General features: G+C 47.7%; 1 protein-coding gene across 4 annotated transcripts in view; it reads left to right on the plus strand.

Annotated features, from left to right (window-relative positions):
- Window positions 1-22,827, plus strand: part of LOC131504751 (BEN domain-containing protein 5) — a 1,495,810-nt gene that overhangs the window by 1,462,959 nt on the left and 10,024 nt on the right. For 2 of the 4 annotated variants that reach the window (XM_058717439.1, XM_058717441.1), the window contains exon 12: window positions 14,707-14,803. In XM_058717439.1, coding sequence (XP_058573422.1) covers window positions 14,707-14,803 — 97 coding nt within the window. Of the gene's footprint in view, window positions 1-14,706; window positions 14,804-16,182; window positions 16,413-20,980; window positions 22,345-22,827 lie in introns of those variants that run through there. The other 2 variants (XM_058717440.1, XM_058717438.1) reach the window with 2 other exon arrangements.

The following is a 22,827-nucleotide window of genomic DNA, read 5'->3' on the forward strand; positions in this document are numbered from 1 at the left end:
CCGGGAGTACTTGAAGTCAGGAGGTGTGGTTAAAGGCAAAAGAGAGGATAAAGTATGTTTGAACATCTACTTTATGTGAGAGTCCCTATTGACCGCGTGCTTTCACATTCATTATGTCATTCAGTCTTCACAATACTCTAGTTAGGAGTCATTACCACTTCACAGATAAGAAAATGTAGGATTAGGGAGTGCACACTTGCCCAGGCTTTATGTGTTCATTCATTTACTTATTCTTCCTACAAACATTCTTTAGTGGAGTCATCTGAGGCTGTGGGGAACCGAGGATGGGGAAGATACAGGCTCTGCCCTCTGGGAGCTCATGGTCTAGTGAGAAAGAGAGAGGCCAAGAGCTGTGCAGATTCTGGATGTAATCGGTCAGTCCCAGCCTGGTGGGAGTTAGCTCAGTTCTGACACCCAGCTCTTCCCGCTGGCTCCCAGGCCTTCCTCCTTTTTGTCCCCTCCAGGGCCAGGGCCAGGGCCAGGGCTCCCAGCTCTGCCTAGGTGGGATATTGTTCTAAGAATCTTTGGCTCAAGAGGAGGGTGTGTCCCTGGAGGCCCAGAAGTATTCATTTGTTTTCACCTTCTAACTATAAGTAGCTGGTTGTGGAAGAAATATGACCCCTTGACCCCAGGATCCACCTGCCTGAGACTAGAGGGGAATTGTTTCATCCACAAAACCTTTTCATCTCTGAATCTTTGACCTTACATGGGCTCCTTGGAAATATGTATCATACAGTGATAGTCTCCTTCTTCTCTTCATCAGATAGTCCCTCTTCCAGGGACCCTGCTTTCCTAGGAGTGACAGAAGAACAAAGCCACTTTACCTTCTGGAGTTTGTGATGCTTGCTTTCAATCTTCCTTGTGCCAAACTCCCACAGCTCAGTATCTCTATTCTTTTTTTTTTTTTTTGACAGTTTATTTATTTGTGAGAGAGAGAGACAGAGCATGAGCAGGGGAGGGGCAGAGAGAGAGAGAGACACAGAATCAGAAGCAAGTTCTAGGCTCTGAGCTGTCAGCACAGAGCCCAACCCAGGGCTCAAAACCACAAGCCGTGAGATCATGACCTGAACTGAAGTCAGACGCCTAACTGAGCCACCCAGGCACCCCTTAGCATCTCTATTCTTAAAATTTCATTCACCATTAGCCACTAGGAAGTAACCACTGTTTCTCCTCCTAATGAAGTCCTCAGACACCTAGATTTCTCCCCAAATTCCCACAATTAGCAGCAAAATATTGATTGAACACCACGTGTGTCATACACTGCCAGGCAGAGGGGGGATTATGGTGAACAAGACAGACACAGTTTTTGCAATCATGGAACTTGGTAGTCTAGTAGAAGAGGTTTTATCAAAAACCACACTGGTGCGTAAAGTTACAGACATGAGAGGCCTATATGAAGGGGTGCCAGGGGCCCTGGGAGGTATATGACAGCAGCCACTGATTTGTCCAGGAGGTCAGGGAAGGTTTTCTTGAAGAAGTGGAATTTGGGCTGAGGGCTGACGCATGAGCAGACATTACCTAGAGTCAGCAAGGCAGACGGTCTATGACAGCCTCTCAGGCACGGGCTGTGAAGGGGGGGTGTGAAGTGGCATCTACCTGGTTGAGGAAGTCCTGTTCTCAAGGGTCTCAATGACAGCATGGGTTACAATATGACTTGTTGTCTTATTGTTAGTAAAATAGAGCAGGGTTGAATGAGACGTGGAACAGGCATGTTTTATATCCTGACACAGAGCAGATCCTGATTAGTGTTTGTCAGAGGGAGGGACGCAGTCAGGCAGACAAGCAGACAGGCCAGCTGGCCCATCAGAGGTGTGGGAGAGTGAGAATAGAAAAGAAAAGTTCCAGAGAAAATAGATTCTATCCTTTAAAATTTGGGTAAATGTGTTAGTCTCGTGGGGAGTTCAAGCCCAGCTTCTTTTTTTTTTTTTTTTAATTTTTTTTTTCAACGTTTTTTTTTAATTTATTTTTGGGACAGAGAGAGACAGAGCATGAACGGGGGAGGGGCAGAGAGAGAGGGAGACACAGAATCAGAAACAGGCTCCAGGCTCCGAGCCGAGCCGAGCCATCAGCCCAGAGCCTGACGCGGGGCTCGAACTCACGGACCACGAGATCGTGACCTGGCTGAAGTCGGACGCTTAACCGACTGCGCCACCCAGGCGCCCCTCAAGCCCAGCTTCTTACCCATCCTGTCTGTGGGCTCACTTTGGGTTTGCCTGACAAGAAACCAAGATGTCCCCCAAAGAGCACGAGATGTAAGGAAATGCCAGTAACTAGGCATCACAGTGGAGCTTCAAAGTAGGAATCATGACTCACTTGATGCAAATGTGCAGCAAAATAAAATTAGGCAACTGTCCTATTGAGAAGAGTGCCATGGAAGGGACTCTAAGGAACACAGAGCTCCCTGGATTCTAGGAGCCACATTCAGACTTCATATCCAGGATCACTGGTGACACCAGCATCTGATTCCCAAGATAGGAACCTGGTGTGCTATCCTTGATGCTTTTTCTAGTCCAGCCATCTCTGCCAGAACCCCACATTCCCAGATTACCCCACATTAAATGCCCAGCTCACATTCATTTTATGTGACAAGTATTTCTAATTCTGTCCCTTCCTTCTTGCCCCTCTGTTAGAGTCCCAGCTTAGGTCCTCCTCATCCTCCCAAGACCAGACCTATCCTTGTCTCCAGTCTTTGTCCCTTCCAAACCATCTTCTACCAGGGCCACAGGAATAATCATTATGAAGCCAAATCTAACATTCTCTCTCCCTCCCTTAAAACTTTGTCATGGTTCCTTATTACCTACAGCATAAAGTTCACGTTCATTACATCACACAAGCCACTCATGACCTGTCTTTGTGTATTTATCTTGCTTCCTTCTTCATCTTGTAGAAGATATTCCAGCCAAACCAGATGTCTTATAGTTTTTGAGGGGATCACCGTGCCTCAGGAAGCATGCACATGCCTCTGCCTGTCTTCAGGGATCCCTTCCCATGCCGTCATCCCCTCTTTGCCTGGGCAGCTCCTACTCTTTTGTCAAGTCCCCCAGATTCCAACCTCATTCTACATTTGTTTTTTTTTTATTGACTATCTCCCCTACTGGGATGTGAGCTCCATGAGCACATGTGCACTGTTGTATCTCAGCATCTAGAAAAGTACCTGGTGCATAGTAAATTCTCAATTACTTGTTGACTGAATTACTTAATGCAGATTCATCTCCGTTAAAAGCCCCCCACTCAGTTCAACACAAGTGTTACCTTCTCTGAGAAGTCTTCTGGGGTCCTTCCAATGTTAAGTCTTACTTTCTGTTTCCCGATTCCCTTACTTCCCTCTGCCATCGAGACCATTGCCCTGCACTGCAGTTTTTATTTACATGTCTTCCCTAAGGGCTGCTCGGGACCGAGACTGACTTATCATTTCCAAATCCATAGCATTCGGCCCAGAGCCTTACACAGCAGATAATAAATATTGAATAAGTGAATAAATCCATCTTAAGACGGTTAATTATATAAGTATAGCATGATAATAATTCTCAAAAACCTTAGGCCTTGCAGTTGGACAGACCTGAGTTGAGTCTTCACCTCCAATTGCTAACTGAGTGATGTTAGATAAATGATATCTCTGTACCTCAGTTTTCTAACCTGTAACATGGGAATAATAAAATCTACCTCGTTTGCACATAGTAAATAGCACGGTGCTCAGAAGATAGTAAATGATCATAAACATGAGCTCCATCCCCTGAGTTTCAGGTTTGAGATAACAGTTAAAAAGAAAATAACACAAGGGCAGGAAAGAAAATCATAAAACATTGGAGCCAGTAGGGCCCTAAAGATTGGAATTTAAAGGATGGGATCATTTCTATTTTGCTTAAGATGGAACAAAAATGTCCCCAAATGAGGATTAAATGTAAGGAGGTAGCCAAGAGTAAGGTATTGTAATGGAGTTTCACTGTACTATAGCCATCCCCAGGTGAAATCGTGCAAAAACCTGAATTCCTCCTAATTATACAAATGGGGAAAGTGAGGCCCAGGAGGGGGTGAGTGACCCAGCCCAGGTCATACAGCAATTTGGTTAAAGCTGACATTCTTTTATGGGTCTCTTGACTCACAGGATATTGTTCATTCCCTTAATGCATGTAAGTGCTTCAGATTCAGGCTGAGTCAGGAATGAAGAAACAAGGAACCGGGAAGGACCTTCTTTTAAGGATCAAGAACCCTATAGTCTGTCCCTTCAGCAAACCATTTAGTGGGCCTCTTAAATTCTAGGCTAGTTGTGATTATTACTTTGTTCCCCCATTGCTTAGCTGAGCTGTTCCTTTGGCCCCTCCAGTGGACTGGCACCACCAGAATCTCTGAGCTCCTCTAAGGTAATGCAGGTGTACTGAGGACAGAGTCTACCTACTATTAACTGTGCTCCAAGCCTAACTTGATTGCACTCCCCAGCACCACCAGATTCTCACTAATCCCAGAAGAGTCACGGTATAAAAAGTGAATGAGTCAGAAGATGAGAAGGAATATTATTATCTAAAGGTGATGATAAACTCAAGGATCACTGTCCAAATTTAGAGCAGAGATTCTTAACATTTGGAAGGATGCAGATTTCTTTGAAAATTATGCAAAATTATGAATATCCTCCCTAGGAAAATTCACACATACACGTAAATTTTTGCCCGTAATACAGGAGGGGCCAGGAAGCCCCTAATTCCCCAGGTAGGAACTTGGAATCTAGAGACTCCCAAAACATCACAGAGCTGAAAGTTTCAAAACATCAGCAAGTCTGCCCCTCCCCCGACTTTCCAGATTGGAAAACTGACACTTGTCCCACACAAGGCCACGCAGCCCCTCCCCCTAACCTCCCAGGCAGGCCCAGAGCCAGGACTCATTGGAGCTTTTCCCACTTATTATGCTTCTTGTCCCTGCCTCCCGCTTGCTCCAAGATACTGCTGCACAAATATTGACTTTGGTCTTTAGTCTTGTTTTTATATTGTGTGTCAGTGGAAGCTTCTGAAAATATCTAGGAGCATCTCAGAGAAGCAGAGCCTCCTCTAGCACTGAACCGCGTCCAAGCCCCCCCCCCATTTGCTGAGTGGGGCCCAGCTGGGCAGGCACAGCAGACTTCGTGAGCGAATTTCCAGAGCTGTGGTCAGCCATCAGTGGGCAAAGGGAGGCACTGCTGGGAAACTGCTAGTTCCCGGCATGGAACAGAGGGAGAGCGGGGGAGTCACAAAACAAGCTGGAGTGTGGGAGGTGGTGGGGAGAAACGAACTTTCCTTTCGAGTGAGGAATGGCTCTGAGATAGATGGGCCGTAAATACCAGCAGTCCAGGGCAAGTAGGGAAGTGAGAGGCATCTCAGAGGCCGAGGGGTGCGGGACACAGAGGGAGACCACTCTTCCTGCCCAAGTGGTGGGTAGAGGTGCTGAAGCAACCATCCTAGTAGGTCAATACAGCCTGTGAAGTCACGTTCCTTTCCCCTTCGCCTGTCTCCAAGGAGCACTCGGGGATGACATTTCCCCAGGTTGGGGAACCAGGGCCTCTCCCAGTCAAGCTCTCGCCCGCTTCTAAAACTCCTGCTTGTGCCCCACCCCCATTTCTGGTGCTGCACTCCACCAGATATCATGCACCCCTTAGACCAGTGTCTCTAACTCAGAGGTGAATTCAATTCCACACACACCCACACCCACACCCCAGGGAATGTTTGGCAATGTCTGAAGGCATTCTGGGTTGTCACAGCAGGGTGGAAGGTTCTGCTGGTATCTAGGGGGAAAAGCCAAGGATCCTCCTTGCAACAGAATCATCCAGCCCAAGATGTCAATAGTGCCTGGACTGTGAGCAGCGTGAAGGCAGAACCATTCCTGTTTTGTTTACTCTATCTGCCCAGTGTAGTCTATATTCCTATTACATGGCTCAACACACAGGGGTGCTTGAAAAGTGTCTGTTGAATGAATAAACGAGTAACAAATCATGAATGAATGACAACCTGCCTAACGTGGTCTGAAGTTCAAAAATCCCCCAAGGACATCCTGTCCAGACTCAGGCACATTATTCCTAAGGTCAGATCTCCATCTGTTCTAGCCTAGCCAGCCTCCAGCCTGATTTCTTTTCCAAATACCCCACCAGAGTGATGGGTACTGCTCCCATGCCTGAGAAGTCTGCACTGATCTGGGTGGCCTGAAAGGGTATCCTCTCCTCCTAGGGAGGGGCAGAGAGAGTGAGAACTAGATTAGAACCAGAGATCACCCTCTAGCCAATTTTACAGAAAGGAAACTGAGGCACACAGTATGGAAGGGCCCTGTAAGACCTTATCCCTGAACATCCAGAAAATTAAAAAAAATAATTTCATCTCTCTGTCTCCCTATCTCTTATTTCCTGTTTGTCTCCCTCTTACCTTATCTTGGGTTTTTTGGTTTGTTTGTTTCTTCCTTGTCTCTGTTATAGTCCTAACCTGTGTTAAATGGCTCTGGAAACAAGTTTGAATGCGACACACCCTTGTCCTTGAAGAGCTTAGGCTTTGTTGAAGATGACAGGTTCATAAATAATAATGATAATAAAGAGACCTACTACCTGCCAGTATTGTGCTAAGTGCTTTGGATATATAATTTCTAATCAACATGAGAGTCCTGCGAGGTAGGTAGTATTATCCATTTTTAGAGATGTGAAAACTAAGGCTCAGAGAAGTTCAATATCTTGCCCAAAATCATACAGCTAAATGTGTAGGAGTCAATATTAAAACCCATGCTTTTTGGACTTTAACCCCACATTCCAAATAGATGCACAGTGGAATCTAGTGTCAGGGGACAAGGCTTAGACTAGCTTATGGAAGGATGTCAATGCCAAATTTAAAAGTTTAGTTGTTACCCTATAGGTGGCAGGGAATTGGCATAGAGTCATGAGTCAGAAAGTCACAAGGTCAGCAATTATGAGAACATCTCTCAGTGAAAATGGAGTCAAGAAGACTAGAGTCAGGAAGACCAATTAGGAGGCTGGAGCCATAGTTCAGATGAGAGAAAAGGATCTCAAGTAAAGGAATAGTAGTGGAGAGGAGGAAGGGCAGGTCTGCAATATGTTTAGGAGGCAAAATAGGCAGCGTATAGTCCAATACAGGTATTTCCTGCAAATAATGTAAATTAAAAGGACTCTGGAGCAAATACTGTACATAAAAAGGACTCTGGAGTTGGGCATGTCTGGGTCCCAATCTGGTAAATGAAATGCACTTGCTGCTTGTGCAGGAGGCACTGAGGGGCAGTGGGGAGGGATGGGGGATGACCACCCAGAGAGATTTACAGCACAGAGCCAGAACTGCACTCCCGACACCCGGGCAGTGTCTTCATCCTCTGCTCTTAGCCACCCAGATGAACTCTGAGAGCATGCAGGAGGCTGGATGAGGACCCCCCAAACAGATCCAGATCCTAACCCCTGGAACCTATCCGTGTCTGCTTACATGGAAACGAGGCCTCTGAAGATGTTATTGTTAAGGATCTTGAGGGAGAAGTTTATCTTGGATTCTTGGGATGGGCCCAAATATGCAGTCACACGTGTCCTTATAAGGGGGACGCAGAGGGAGACTGGACACACAACAGGAGAAGGCAGTGTGGCCACGAGGCAGACACTGGAGTGATGAGGTCATAAGTCAAGGTGCAGAGCAGCCACCAGAAGCTGGGAGAGGCCAGAAACAGCTTCTCCCCTGCAGCCTTTGGAGGGAGTGTGGCCCCATTAGCACCTTACTTTCGCCCCCATTGAAACTGATTTCAGACTTCTGGCCTCCAGAACTGTGAGAGAATACATGTCCGTTGTTTTAAGGCACTGAGTTGGTGGTGAATTATAGTGGCTGTAGGAATCCAGTCCGGAGCCTCCTTTATCCCCACCTTGGGTTCCCTCTTGGAGGATTTGGGCATCCTCCCCACCATTTGTGTATGTGTTCATCTCCCCTCTCCTTTCACGAAATTCCTACCCTCCTGAGTTGCTTCTCATGTGTCAGAGAGGAGGCCCCCCCCTCCTGTCACCTGTCTCTCCCCTCCTCTGTCTCTGCCTCTATTTCAGTCTCCCTGTTGTCATGTGCTGTCTCTCCTCCAAAGCCTGTGTAGCCCTGCTTGTTTTTTTTTTTATTTTTTTTTAATGTGTATTCATCTTTGAGAGACAGAGAGAGACAGAGCATGAGTGGGGAAGGGGCAGAGACAGGGAGACACAGAATCCTAAGCAGGCTCCAGGCTCTGAGCTGTCAGCACAGAGCCCGACGTGGGGCTCGAACTCACTGAGCACGAGATCATGACCTGAGCCGAAGTCAGACCCTCAACCGACTGAGCCACCCAGGCACCCTGCCCTGCTTGCTTTTGACTCTTTCTGTTCCACTCTGCCTTTCTCTTTCTCCCTCCCCGTTGTCTACATTTCTCTTTCTCTCTCTCTCTCTCTCTCTCTCTCTCTCTCTCTCTGATTCTCTCCCTTTGCCAGTCGCTTCCTATTCTTCTCTCTGCCACTCCCTCCATTTCTCTCCACTTTTCAAGTTCAAGCTGTTCTCAGCCCCTCCAATGATCTTCCTTTCTGCTCCATCCTGATGGGTTTCTCTTCATATCTTCCTGGCTGTTCGCATCTCTTTCTCTTTTGGTCTCTGCCTCTGCCTCTCTCTCTGTCTCTTCCTCCCTCTAGCTGTGTCTCCATGTCCTCCCTCTCTCTGTCTCTCTCTGTCTCTGTCTCCCTCCCACATTCGCAGGCGTCCTCACCTAGGGGTGCATCAGGACTCGCCTGCTATTGGAAAGGACTCTGCAATGACCTGTGCGCCCCCCACGCTACACTTCGGAGAAGGATTCATCTGTTTATCACGCACCTGTCCACCACCATGGGAGGGTGGGGGAAGGAGGCAGAGGCAAAAGATATTTCACTGTCGCATTGTTCTTCTGGCTTTACCTACAGGCCCCTAGACAGGTGCCTCTTAACATTCCAGCAGTGCTGTCAGCCTTGCGGAGGAGAAATCACGTTTCCTTGGCCTACCGCTCTGCAGAATTAATCTTTCCCCTTTAACGATGATCATCTGTTGCTGGCAGGGGCAGGAGTATGAGCAGGGCTATCCAGGCGGGGCTTTCAAAACAGGGAGCCAGTAGGAGTTAAATTTTCTTATTTGGAGGCAGGATGATAGCAAGGAAAGATTTCATGAGGACTAGGACTTTTTCTCTTCCCTGTGTCCCAGAATAGCATCTGGCATGTAAAAGACACTTGCTAAATATATGAATGAATGAATGAATGGGCTTCAGTCCTCATTGTGCCAGTTCTTGATGGGCCTCACTGGACAAGTCACTTCCAAGTTCTCATCTGCGAAATGGGGACGGTAATCAGACCTGCCTGCAGCACACAGCTATGGGGAAAGAGGGAGTGAAATATGGTATCTGATGAGTGGGGCTGGACCTTGGCTCCCTTCAGGGCCGGCCAGGCCAGGTGGGCTCACTGATGGTTCTGGAAGAGTTGCAGAGAGTGAGAAGTGTGGAGATGGTAGCAGAGATGAAGGGGAAGGAACAGGATGGGGAAGGGAAGCCACAGGCCAGGCAGGAAAGCGTGTGTGAGATGCGTTCCCTCTGGGGCTGCTCAGGCACGTAGGGAGGACCTTCCTCAGGAAGCTGCCATGTGTCACGAAGGAGGAGTTTTCTGACTCCCTTCAGGGGGAACTCATCCCCAAGGCTGACTACTGTCCCTAGTAGTGGGATTGGGCTGGGCCAAGCAAGAGGCCAAAAATGAAATTGCTGGTCAGGGCTTGTGTTTCTGATGAGGGGGATCCTGATCCTGGGTGCTGGCCAGCTCCTTCACCTCCTCCAAGCCCGCTCAAACCCCACCTTTTCAGTGAGGCTCCTCTGACCACTGTACCTAGTGCGACAATGTGCCCCCTGCCCCCTGTACTCCCCTTACACTGTCCTTTATCTTTACTTTATAGCACTTATCACTTTCACTTTCTGGCACTCTCAATAATTTACAAATGTGTAGGATTGACAGTTTGTCTCCCATAACTGGAACAAAAGTTCCATGAAGACAGGGATCCTTGTGAGTTTTGTTTGCTGTATATCCCAAGTGCCTAAAACTACTTGGCATAGAGCAAGTTCTCGGTAAACATTTGTTGAATGAAAGAATTGGGATGGGATTTTTCATAAGTTTATTGTATCGAACACACCACATTAATGCTAGAAAGGACCTGAGAGACTGTACTTTTTACCACAGAGGAGTTAAGCCCAGAGCAGGGAAATGGCCACAATCACATGGCAAGTTACTGATTGAAACCAGGTTGGTCTCTTGATTCCCACTTACGTGCTCATTCGATGCACCAGATCCCAGGCCCTGAGACAGGAGAGCAGAGGGTCCTGCAGCCACTGCCTCTCTCCAAGAGACCTCGGGATGCTGAGAGGAGGAACAGGAGGTGGGGAGCTGGGCAGAGTGGGACATTCATGCCATACAGTCAGCAAGTTTGCGGCTTGCATGATCCCAGAGGACTGGCAGTTCAGAAACCATTTCCATGATCTGCTTCTTTCCCTGTTTCTGCCGTAGGACATGGCTGCTTAGTGTCTCAGTGGCATCTTGAACTCAAACTGACTCCTAGTCTCTTCCCTGAGCCTGCTCCACCACCCTCAGACTTCTGCATTCCCAGTCACCGCACCCCATCCACCCGGCTGCTCTGGCTAAGTGCACAGGAGGTCGCCGTTCACCCCCGCCTCTCCGCAGGCCCCATGGCCAACCTGCCAGCTCCTCTCCCAAAACATATATGCCCATCTCCACTGCCTCTGTCCTGGTCCAGACCTCCCTCGTTTTTACCCCGGACCCGCTGCAGTATTCTCCTGGCCCATCTGCCCTGCTCCCACTCTTGCTGCCTTATTTTTAGCACAGCAGTGACCTTTTAAAATTATAAATCAGACCGTCTCATTTTCCTGCTTAAAATTCTTCAGCAGCTTCCCATTCTCTTAGAAAATCTAGACTCCTTCAGGTGACCCAGAATAAGGCTCCACGTGATCTCTCCCCTGCCTGTCCCTCTATGCCAGCCCACTCTCAGACCCTCTCCCCGACCCAAGGACTTTTTCCCACTGCCCCTGTCCGCTCTTTCACACGTCCTCCTCAGGGAGGCCCGCCCACATCCCCTGTCCGAAGCAGCACCTCATCACTCCCTCTTACAGACCCTGCGCATTTTCATCCTACACTAGTACAATCGCAATTATATCTTTGTTTGGGTTTTTATTGCTTTGTTATCTGTCTCCACTTCTAGACTTAAGAACCATTGTCTTGGTTGTTTTGCTGTGTTTTATTTATTTATTATTGTTTACCACAGTATACCATGAGACTTCCAGACAGCCTGAACATAGCAGTTGATCAATAACTATATATTGAGTGGACAAATGACAGATACGACCACAGACACCCATATCAACTATTTTGAATTGCCTATGGAATAGTTTAAATTCCTTAATTTGGCATTCAAAGCCTCTCCTGATCTGTCCACAGCCTTGCCTTGCAGCCTCACCTTTTGTTCTACACTGAGGTGGCCTGGGCCCTTGATCCCTCTTCTGTCTTTTTTATGGCCTGGGGTCACATGCCCCGGCCACACTCCGTGCTGCCACTGATCCCATCTCTCTCTTCCTCCCCCTTGCAATTCATCCTTGTGCTTCAAATCTCTGTTATATACCCACTTCCATGAAGCCTTCCACAATTCCCCCAGTTGGGATTCAATCTCCTTCTACATGTCCATGGAGTTTAGTGTTGGAATGTATAATCACGCTCAAGAGAGGGGAAACCATATGCACCTTGTTAAAAGACCCTCAGGTTCACCTGCTACCTACCTCACTCTCAGGCCACAGGATTCCAGGTCACTTATGCAGATTTTCCTTCTTTACAGTGTTCTCTTCTGCAAAATATGTGTAGAATGGTACTTTGACCTTGCAGGGTTGTGGTGGGGACTGGTGATAGTAACTACACTGTGCAGCGCACGGGGAGAGCGCTAAAGTAAACGGTCGTGAAGATGACAAGGCAGCAGCCTGCTCGGTGATATAGTCAGTGGGACATGCTAGTTTCCTCCTCCCGACTGGCCGCTGTGCTCATCTAATTCTTCTTTCTCTAACCCCATCCCTGTCACTCTTCCTCCCAGCATACATATGGGATGAGCCCAACGAATGTTAGAATGAATGAATGAATGAATGGGAGTGAACAGCACATGCCCAAACCCTTGTTACCTGTTACAGGGTCCCGGAAGTACCAGAGTTACTGACACCTGCCCCTTAGTTGAAACAGCTCTGAATGGAAGTTCACACCATCCCAGCCAAGCCCCCCCCTGCTTCTGTGATTTGGGGGTCCTGACCCCACCTGCCGTCTGTTCCGACCCCCCACCAGAAACAGATCAGTGAGCCACAGAAGAATATGCGGAAGATGACATTGTCAGCGTCTAGGCTATCCGGCGATGTTTGTTGGCAATGCAAAGTCGGGAGCTCCGCATTCTCTCTATTGGGCAATATATTGGAAAGGCTTCAGCCAGAAGAGTTAGTGCCCTCTCCTTGTCTGGGTCCTAAATCCTTGTCCAAAGACAGCTTGTTTTAACTGCAGATGTTTGATTCGTCTCTCCCCTCCTCCCACCCAGGTCCCATATCTTGCTTGACTCAGACAGGGTCGTTGCAGTAAGTAGCCTGGCGTGAGACCTTCAGGATTTGAGGGATCTGTAACATGGTAGGAGAGGGAAAGGGAAAGAGGGTGCCCCAGACAAGTCTACCTTTAAAACCCTGTCTTTCAAACAGGGCTCATCTGAAAACAATCAGCACTTCACAGGGGAACATTTTACTGGCAGCCTGACTCCGTTTCCTTGCAAGGTTCAAGAGTTTTGCTAACACAGATTTCTTCTAGGGTGGCTTTGAGTCTGGCTGCCAAGGCAGGCTGGGGAGGATGGGCTCACACTTCCCTTGTCCCCCACTGTCTCGCTTATTTCGTCAGCACCCACGTGTCAGTCACGCACCGCAGCACAGGCCCCGTGAGCTGGCTCTTGCTCACATTTCATGGGTGCAGGGACCCAGGCTCAGGAGGACGGAGTTGCTTACAGGAGACTGTTCTAGGGCTCTCCTGCTGTGTAACACACTTCCCCCAGATGGAGCATTTAAAACACCAGCTCTTCCCTCATGCTTTCTGTGGGTCCAAAATTTGCGGAGGGTGCCATCGAGTGGTCTTATTCTGGAGCCTGCGACGCAGTTGCTGGAGCGAGAACAGCAGTGTGCTGGTGGCACCGTGGGCTGGCGGGAGTCTCCCTTTGGCCGGGTCTCCGCACAGTGGCAGGGCCTCCACCTGCAACCCCTCTGTGGGCTAGTCTGGGCTGCCTCACAGCATGGTGGCCTCAGCGCAGCAGGACTGCTTGCATGGAGGTGCAGGACGCTAGCTGGAGTAGTCCAGCAGGCCAGGGACAAGTGACATCTCCTTTACTGACCTTGCCTCAGAAGGCCCACAGTGTCACTTTGACCACTTCTGCCATTCTTGTGGTCACAAGTGAGTCGCCCACCCAGGTCCAAAGAGAGGAGACATAGACCACACTTCTCGGTGGAAGGAGGGTCAAAGTCATAGCATAGAATAACATGTGAGCTCGGAAATATCGTTGCAGACATTTTTAAAAAATACAATGTGCCATACGCAGAATGTGGCAGAGCCAGGATTTGGATTAGATGCATCTGATTCCAAGATTTCTGCTATACTTTTTTAGTCCAGTCCACAGGGTCCTCTCCTCTCCTCTGCACCCCTGTAGTCTTACTGTCAGCACACACAGTGGTGATTTGGTCTCCCCAAGCCAGCTGGAGCCTGACTAGGTTAAAAGGAGCAGACCAGGGTCTGCTGGTTGGAGAGGCCATGCCTAATGCCAGCTTGTGAACTCTTTAAAGAAGGGGACAGAGAAGGTCGGTCACATGCAGAGGAAGAAAGCAGGTGGCGGCCCCAGAGCACAGCGAGCCTGCGGCACATCTCAGTGTCATAAACGACTTGTCTGGTGTTTTTCCTCCTCCCACCAGGCACTGGCCTGGGATGACTCAGCCCTTGACAGAAAAGGTGCCTTCAGGATGGGAAACAGCCCAGGGTGGTGGAACGTTCACTGCTCCGGAGTCAGACATTCCTGAATTGGAGTCCTGGCTCTACCATTGCCTAAGTTAGGCAGCCTTGCACAAGTACCTTAACCTCCCAGAGCAAAAGGGAGATTAAGATGCCTTCCCCACAGGATTGTTTAAAGTGTATAAGTAAACAAAGTAGTAGTGCCATGCCAGGAACATAGTAGGTGCTCCATAAATGCTACTTTCCATGTCCTGGGCCATGTCCTACCCCAGCCTGGGGGCTTCTTGAAGACGGTGGTGAAACTCATTTCACTGTTCCACGAACACTAGTCAGCGCGGAAGCCCAGCGAGCCCCAGAGGGACACAGTATGTTCCAAAAGCCAGGAAGAGAGCTTTGAGGTAAGATGACTTAGACCCATATCCTGGTTCCTCTCCTTTCTAGTCCTGTGACCTCGGGCAAATTATTTAACTTCTTTGTACCTTGATTTCCTCATCTGTGAAATGAGGAAAAGAATAGTGTCGAAAATTGTGTGAAGATCAAAAAAGGCAGTACATAGAAAAAGCTTAGAATGGTGATTCTAGGTGGTATTGCTGCCTCTATTACTGTTATCATTTTTATTACCAGCCCTCTTTTTTCTGACTCGGTCTCCTTTCAAAGTTGCTCCTTGACGCACACTATTGCAGATATGAAGCTAGGACGGAATGTGGCAAGAACATTTTTGGATTATTATCGGCTGAACCCCCTGGTCGAGAGAGTGGCAATTCCCATGCCGAGGCTGCGGTAAGTGACAGGGCAGAACTGTGTGGCTCACGTTCTGTTGAACCAGCTTTGTGTCCAGGGTCGACTTCCTTTGGCTTCTCTCTGGCCCTCAGTTTCCTATCGGTGGCATGGGAAAGATAATCCCTGCCCTGCCACAGAGTGTATGGGGCAGAAGAACTTAACAGCATGTTTTCTGACTATAAAGTATCGTCACAGTGTCAGACAGTGTGGGGTGGTCGCGTTTCCGGGTCTAACATGGGAGTCCACGGGGATGGGAGTTGCTGGGGAACTGAGCGCAGTTATTGTTCTAAGTTAGTCTGGGTGTCTCCATGTGCTTCTTCATCTGGTTGCTCATCCTCTAGAATTCCTATTTCATCTAGGCTCATAAGGTCTCTGATCCTTCCATTTTCACATCTGTACAGTGGGGACTCACCTGGAAGGTTATCATGAGATGTGTGTTAAAGCACCCTACATATTGTCAGACATACACATATCCCCTTAGAACATGATAGTCCCTCAAGATGCAAAGGTTTAGGGCTGGGAAGGACATACGCCTAAGAAGTTTTACATCAGGTCTTCTGATGGAGTCAATATTTTGGGCCAGTGAGGAGAGAAGGTCAGGGGATAAGTATCCTTCTGGAGAACTAGACCGGAGCCCAAAGTGCTGGGCATTCCCATGCTTCCTGGAAGTAAGCCCAGTGAGCATTTGGACAGTGACATCCAATGGCATCTGGAATTGTGCTGGCCCTGCCTTACCTCTTGGCCTCATTTCCTACTCTCTAGTGATCCAGCCTCCCTAAAGGACAGAATGATGTCCAACTTACTTCTGCCAGACCAGTCTTCCCACTGACCTTGCCCATGACCTTGTCCATATGCTCTGCTGCCTCAGGGCCTTTGCACTGATGCACCTTCCTCCACACCCTATTATTAAGAAAAACAGTATTAATCACTGTTATCTATTGAGCAAAGCACTTTTTGTACATGATCTTATTTATTCCTCATATATATTATATTCCCCATATTACAAACGAGGAAAAGAAAGCTCAGAAAGGTGAAGAGGATTGCCTGAGGTCAAAGAGATTTTGGCAGAGGCAGGATTTGACCTAGGATTTTTTTTCATCCCAAAGCTAGACTAAAACCAGGTTAAGTTCCAGCTTAAGCAGGAAGTCTTTGTCACTATCAGTGTGGGTTCAAATTCTGTCTCAGGCTCATCCTAACTGTGGGATCTTAGGCAAGTTTCTTGGCCTCTTGAAACCTCTCTCTACCATAAAGTGGGGGCAATAACTGAAGTCTCTCAAGATGGTTTTAAAAATTAGATGCAAGCTTGGTATTGTGCCTGGCAGTCCATAGCTGCTCAATAAATGTTTCTGTCTCCTCTGTCTTCTGGGTTGCAACCCCAGATGTCCAACCAGTTTATCATGGCCTGGCGCAAGTTCCTGGACTCCTCTGGTTGGGCTGGAAGATCTCTCTCAGGGCTACCTTCCACCATGATGTGAGTCCCATGTCTCCACACAGAGTCTACAGAACAACGTACTCTGGCTCATACTGTGTCTCAGATTATTCGCTAATCATCTAGGGTATTTGTGCCCCCCATCCTATTCCTGGTGGATTAAAAACTCCTTCAGGAGGATCATGTCTGTTTCTTCTCTGTGCTTCCACAGTGCCTAGACCGCACTGAGCCTGCATGCTGAGCCTGTATTCATTCCCTCATTCATTCACTCAGGAAAACCAGCACTTTATGCCAGGCCCTGGGGGGAGAGAGGTGCTTGAATGAGTAAGTGATTAGGGCATGACCCTGCCTGCCTTTGAGGAGCTCACCTCTAGAGTAAAGTGCTCAGTTCATTCTTAGAAGTCATTCTTGATTGGTTAAAGTTCTCAAAAATTCAAAGCTTTAGAACACTCAAAAGAATTCATTTACAAGTTAATTTGGGGATTGTCTCTTTCAGGTCCTCTGTCAGCCTGAATAAAATTATTTTGATCCCTTAGACTTCTTTCTAGCTTGTTGCACTGTCGGTGAAATGGTGTTGACACTGGGGGAGACTAGCAATCGTTCAGGCCCTCCTCATAATGCAGATGAGGAAGCTGAGGCCCAGGGGGCACACAGCACTGGTCACAACCAGGACTAGAGCCCCAGCCCCACAACCCCCAGGCTGCTGTTCTCAGCATCAGTTAGCAAAGAGCTCCTCCAGTTGGCCAGGATGTGGAAACCTAAAACTGGATGGAAAGGATGCAAGGAACTCTCAGGGCCCTGGGTTCAACCTTTCACTGGACCTCTTTGCTCTAAGCTTTGGAGCCTCTTTAGAAAAGAGCTGGAGATTCACTCCTCAAAATTACCAGCCTTGAAGACTTGAGGTAAACGCACCCACCCTTAAATTTAAAACAAAACAAACTCCCTCTCCATCCTCACATCTCACACCCCGGTCTCATCAAACTATGAGTATCACTGAACTCTCAGTTGGTCGGCAGGCCTTGAGAAATGAATTGCCAGGAGGACACAGGCTCTGATTTGGGACTTGAGCTTGTCCCCTTTTTTGGTATTATTTTCCACCCAAGCATCAAATAATATAAGTGGAAGAGTAGTTCTGATTTTAAAGGAAAATTACATGTTTTGACTCAAAATTAATCTTTGTTTTCTCTCATCTCTGTGGATAATCATAATATGTCAGTTTACACCCATGTGCTGGTAGGAGCCTATTGGGTGCCAGGCCACCCTTCAGAGAGGGTCCCTTGGGTGGGTAAGCAGTGTGGGCCCAAAAGCATAGCCTCAGGGATGTGGCCTTGATGACCAAAGCTGAGACCACACACTTCTCTGGACCACAGTAACATAGCTACAGAGCTAAAGCTGAAAAGGTCCCATCAAGGTGGATAAAAATCAGAAAAAATGAACAGGACAGGTGAGCCTCTGTGGGGAGACAGAGCATGAGTGTGGAAGGTGGGCTGGTCTATGAGTGTGGGGTGGGCTCAGGCTCAGGGACAGGCCGGGAAGGCCGGATCCATGGTGGAGTTTTAATGTGTATGTTGATGGGTGGGAATGATCAGCTATTCAACACACTGGAGCCCACCATGTGCCAGGCTGTGCCCTGGGTATTAGGGGACATAGAGAGCCCCCACCCATCAGGAGCCTAGATTACAGAGAAAGGCATGTAACATGACAAGATACCAAACAGCGTGGGAAAGTGCTCAGCTACATATCAGGGTATACTCCCTCTCAAAAACCTTCCAAGGCTCCCCATTACCTTCAGGGTAATGTTCCAGTTCCTCTTCTTGCTATTCAAAGCTCTGGCTTACAACTTGAGTTTCATTCACAGCTTGCCAGCACACCTCTTCCCCTGTGAGCACCCTCTCTACCCCATCTGCTTCCTACCACTTTACACCTCATGCTTCAGTATGAACAGATCAACTGCGTCCATGCTTCTATGTCTTTGTTCATCCTTTTTTTTCTCTTCCTGGAATGTTCTTCCATTTTGTCTCTAGATGGTGAATTCCTATATACTTTTCAAGTCCAGTGGAAACATCACACCTTTGCTTCACTGTCCCTGTTCTCCACCTTAGACAGACCTGCTTCCTCTTTACTGGATACCTAACTGCATTTTGCACACACCTGTAGCATTGCATGTCCCATAGAGTATTGTCATGGCACTTTGCACATCTGGCTTCTCCACTAGACAGGTTTCTCCTTAAGGGGCTATGTTGGGTCACTCCTGTATCTTTAGTGCACAGTGCACAGCCTAGCAGGGAGTAAACCCTAAATAAGCCCCAAATGTATGAATTCTAGAATGGTAAAACTGAAGAAGCCCCTAAGAATTATTGACTCAGCCCCTTCACGTTTAGGAAAGAACAGTGACAGCCAACCAGAAATTCCCTTCCCATCTGGCCAGCATTTGCAGCCAGCAGGACTATCCCAAGGAGGTTTCAGGGAGGAAGTGGGGTTTGAAATTGCTTTTAAAGGACATGTAGCTCTTAAATGGGTGAAACAGAAAAAGGAGAGAGGGTATTCCATGTTGGAGATAGGGTGGAAGGCAGGAGGTGAGGTCTAAAAAGACACATTCTGAGGCAATGACATTCTGATGTTTAGAGCAATGGAGATGGTAAGGAGAAGACCAAAAGTTCATTTTTACTCATCCAACACTCCTCAAGCTCCTAATCCATGCCAGGCCTGAATTTTGCTCAGGAGTTCTAGAGAAAGAGCAAATGCATTAAACTCACAATCTAGTGAGAAAAACAGATAGGAAAAGAACTACCTAGAAAATGATGTACCAAGGGTGAGGCACAAAGTACTGCAGGAGCCTTGAGGAGGAAGAAGCTTATTTTCTGGGAAGTCTGCTTCCCAAGTGAGTCTGGAGAGGTGGAAGTAGGCATTATAGGAAGAGGAACAGAGGCCCGGATGTATGGGGTATTTGCCTTCCAATGCCTTTTTCTCTCTCTTTGCCCCATCTTCAGTTACAGAAGCTCTTTATCAGTCATTTGCACATTCACACTCCTCCATGGCCACTGCATGCCTTCTCCCATGCCACAATCTACCTAGGGCTGCCCCACTTGTGATTGTACTGAGCTTGCCTCTCCAGGGGAAGTACACCCTCCTTTACCCCCATGAAACCATACCCATCTACTTCTCATGCTCCCTTTGGTATTAAGAACCACAGCCCTCAGGGCGCCTGGGTGGCTCAGTCGGTTGAGCGTCCGACTTCAGCCAGGTCACGATCTCGCGGTCCGTGAGTTCGAGCCCCGCGTCGGGCTCTGGGCTGATGGCTCGGAGCCTGGAGCCTGTTTCCGATTCTGTGTCTCCCTCTCTCTCTGCCCCTCCCCCGTTCATGCTCTGTCTCTCTCTGTCTCAAAAATAAATAAATGTTAAAAAAAAATTAAAAAAAAAAAAAAAAAAGAACCACAGCCCTCAATGACATATGAATGGCACCCTGTAATTTGCAAAGCTCTCCCCTAACACCCATTTACCAGAGTCTATGAGGCAGGAAGGACATGGGCTCTTTTCCCTATTCTAGAAATGAAGAAACAGAAGATAGAGAGAAGGGAGGGGACTTCAAGAGCACATTGCCTGTAAACAACATTACAAGCGTGTACTCTGGGTTGTAAATGGGTCCTGAGGCCTAGGAGTATCTCGTCCATGCTCGACAGCTTTGGCAGGTTAGCTGGGTCCTGCAGTGAGTGGAATTTCCAGCAGCGAGGCCTCCTGGTCGGGGAGAGATGTTGGGGCAAGGTGTCCCTTTTGTGTACTGCCATCTTTTACATTTTTACCTTATTCATGACTCCTCAACAATGAAGGAAAATGGGTACCCCAAGGTCAGAGTGTAAGGGGCTCCAGAAAGTTGCTTCTTCAGTCCTAACTCAAACAGCCCAAGAGAGATTCCGTATGTGTGGCGTTCACCACTTTCTTTTCGTGCTTTGTAATTCTTATTATTTTGTGTATTTTGTGCAACTGTCTCCTTTACTAAATTGTAAGCAACTTGATGACAACATCAATGTCTGACTCATCTTTGTCGTCTCCAGAGGCCATGGGACCATACCTAATATCCAGCACCATGACTTTGTAAATTACAGTAGGCAAAGAGAGACTGCTGTAGGTACATTTATTCATACCATTTCACTTCACAACAGCCCTGCAAGATTGCAATATTTTATCCCCATTTTACAAATAAAGCCCACAGAGGTTAAATAACTTTCCCAAGATAACACCTCTCATACATAGCTGACCTGGGAATTCTGGTGAGTTCTTCCTGGCTCTAAAGCCTACCCTTTCCACTGCAAACAAATCTTAGTCCAAAACATGAATGAATGGCACATCAGCTCATCAGCCAACAACATAACAAACAAGGTCCTATATAAGGGAAAATGCAAAAATGGATAAAACTTGGTCCCTGTCTGAAAAGGAGCTGATAGTCTAGCAGGTGAGCCTAAGAGAGAGAAGGCAGGTACTGAAGAGTAGTGTTAAGGGCATTGTGTTGGGTGCTCGGTCCTGAGACTCAAGTATGCATCCATCCATCTAGCAGTCCTTTGTTGAGTTTTGATGCCTGCTTTGAACCAGACCCTGGGTTGGGTTTCTGGGACACACAGAAGAGGAACACAAGCCACTGCTTCCAGGAAGTCAAAATTCAGTGGGGGAGATAGACACGCACAGAAAAGATTTCAATCTGGTGTATATATGTGCTGTCTTTCTTCTCTCTTTCTGTTATCTCCTCTTTGCAGGAAAGAAAAGCCCCCTCCCTACAAGTACCCACTCACGCGGGGCCCAGCCAGGAACCACCCCAACGGCAAAGGGGACAAGAAGAGCTCAGTGAACCACAAAGACCCTTCAAACTCTTTTTAAGGACATGGAGTCCAGGGAGGTCTTGTGGAGGCGGGAGCATGCGTTTTCTGCTGGGGCATGAAATTAATCACCCTTCTCTAGTTTCCAAAATAAGGGGTGTGAGATAATGAATAAGCTAGGGAAAGGGAAGGAAAATATGAGAAATTTCATCATCAGTTTTCCCTTTTACCAATGGAAAATCAATTGTGGGACTTCAGCATAAGGCTCAGGAACAAAATAGGAGGCTCAAACCACGCAAGTACAGATGCTATTTTCCACAACACAGAGATCCTCACAGGAAGAGGAAAAGCTACACACCCCTTTTGAGAGGTTTGTCACATCTCAGGTCAGTGCTTTTGAAGCCCCTTTACCTTTTAAAGTTGTAGAGCTACTTTGGGACTAGGTGACGGTTGTTTACAGTTTTAGAAGTGCACTGTCCGTGCTCACTGATCCAAAACACCATCAACAACACATACAACCCAAAGACGAATGTACTGCTGGGAACAATGGGACAGAATTTTTGAAATCGCAGCGGTCTGAGGCATATTGTCACTGTGCCTATCAGCTGCATGCATTTCCCAATGACCTGGGGAGCTTAACTGAAACCTTAGCTCCAAAGACAAAAAGTATTGGTCACTGCTTCCAAAAGGTCTATCATGGTTCACATCGCCAGATTCCAGTGTCACACCTGGCCACTGAAGACGTGGGCATGGATACTCTGCGATGGGGGGAGGCTGGTCGCTAGGTAAAGGAGATGTAGAAGGCAAGAGAATGCCCCCCCACCCCCCGCCAAGGCAAGGGGATGATAAAATAAATCAGCAGCAGTAGCAATTCCCAAGGTGGGAAAGCTAAATCTTGTGCATTTTTCTAAAGAGTAAAGTGCCTTTGTATGATGAATGGGTCCAGGGGAGTCTGCTCCCTTCCTGTCTGTGAAGCAGCAGGCTGAGTCACCATGACAGCCTGCTAATTAAAATGACCTCCCGGAAATGAGGATTTGGAGATAGGGAGAGGAAGGGAGGCTCAAGAGAGATAGGGCCTTTAGCACAAAGCTCCAGTTAAGCATTCTTTTGCTTTGGGTTGGAGATTTTTAAAGTTTGTTGCAAAAATGGAAAGCAAAGCTTATTCTCTCTTTGCTTATTCCTTTTCAGAAATGATAACAAAGAACCACATGTTAGTTGGCTACAAATGTTGTGTTGTATATACAGCTTCTCCTCTGGGTTCTTATTGTCCAGAGGGACACAAATAAAGTGGTTTATGCAGCTCTTCTGTTGCTCTGAACGTTCTTGGCGCCCTTCCCTTTAGGTCTTCCACTCCCACAAGAACCAGCCAGCCAATCCATTCTGGTGTAACTCGCACTTTGCTGTCAGGGTCTCTGTCATCAGGATGAGGATGAACAGTCAAGACTTGACTTTCCAGCAGTTCCTGTGTCAGAGTCCTGGGGAGTTTAGCTGAGTGCAACCAGCTCAATGTGAGCCAAGAGCATGGCAGGTCTTTCAGAAATGACAGCGTCTCTGGAGACAGCATGAACAGAGGCAGGCTGCAGAAAATAGGCATGGTGACAGTCCAGATCTATTTTTCCTGGTCAGACTGTTTCCATAATGTTGTGGCCATATTTAGGCCCCCCACTTTTTAAAAACTGCATTCATTAATTGGATCACAGGCCTCACAACCCCAGGCATGCTGGCGGGTTAAAACTCTCGGATCTGACTCTGCATCCAAACCCTGTTTCTGTCTTTTAACATGATCT

The sequence above is a fragment of the Neofelis nebulosa genome, chromosome 2 (assembly GCF_028018385.1).
Source record: "Neofelis nebulosa isolate mNeoNeb1 chromosome 2, mNeoNeb1.pri, whole genome shotgun sequence".
Classification (NCBI taxonomy): Eukaryota; Metazoa; Chordata; class Mammalia; order Carnivora; family Felidae; genus Neofelis; species Neofelis nebulosa.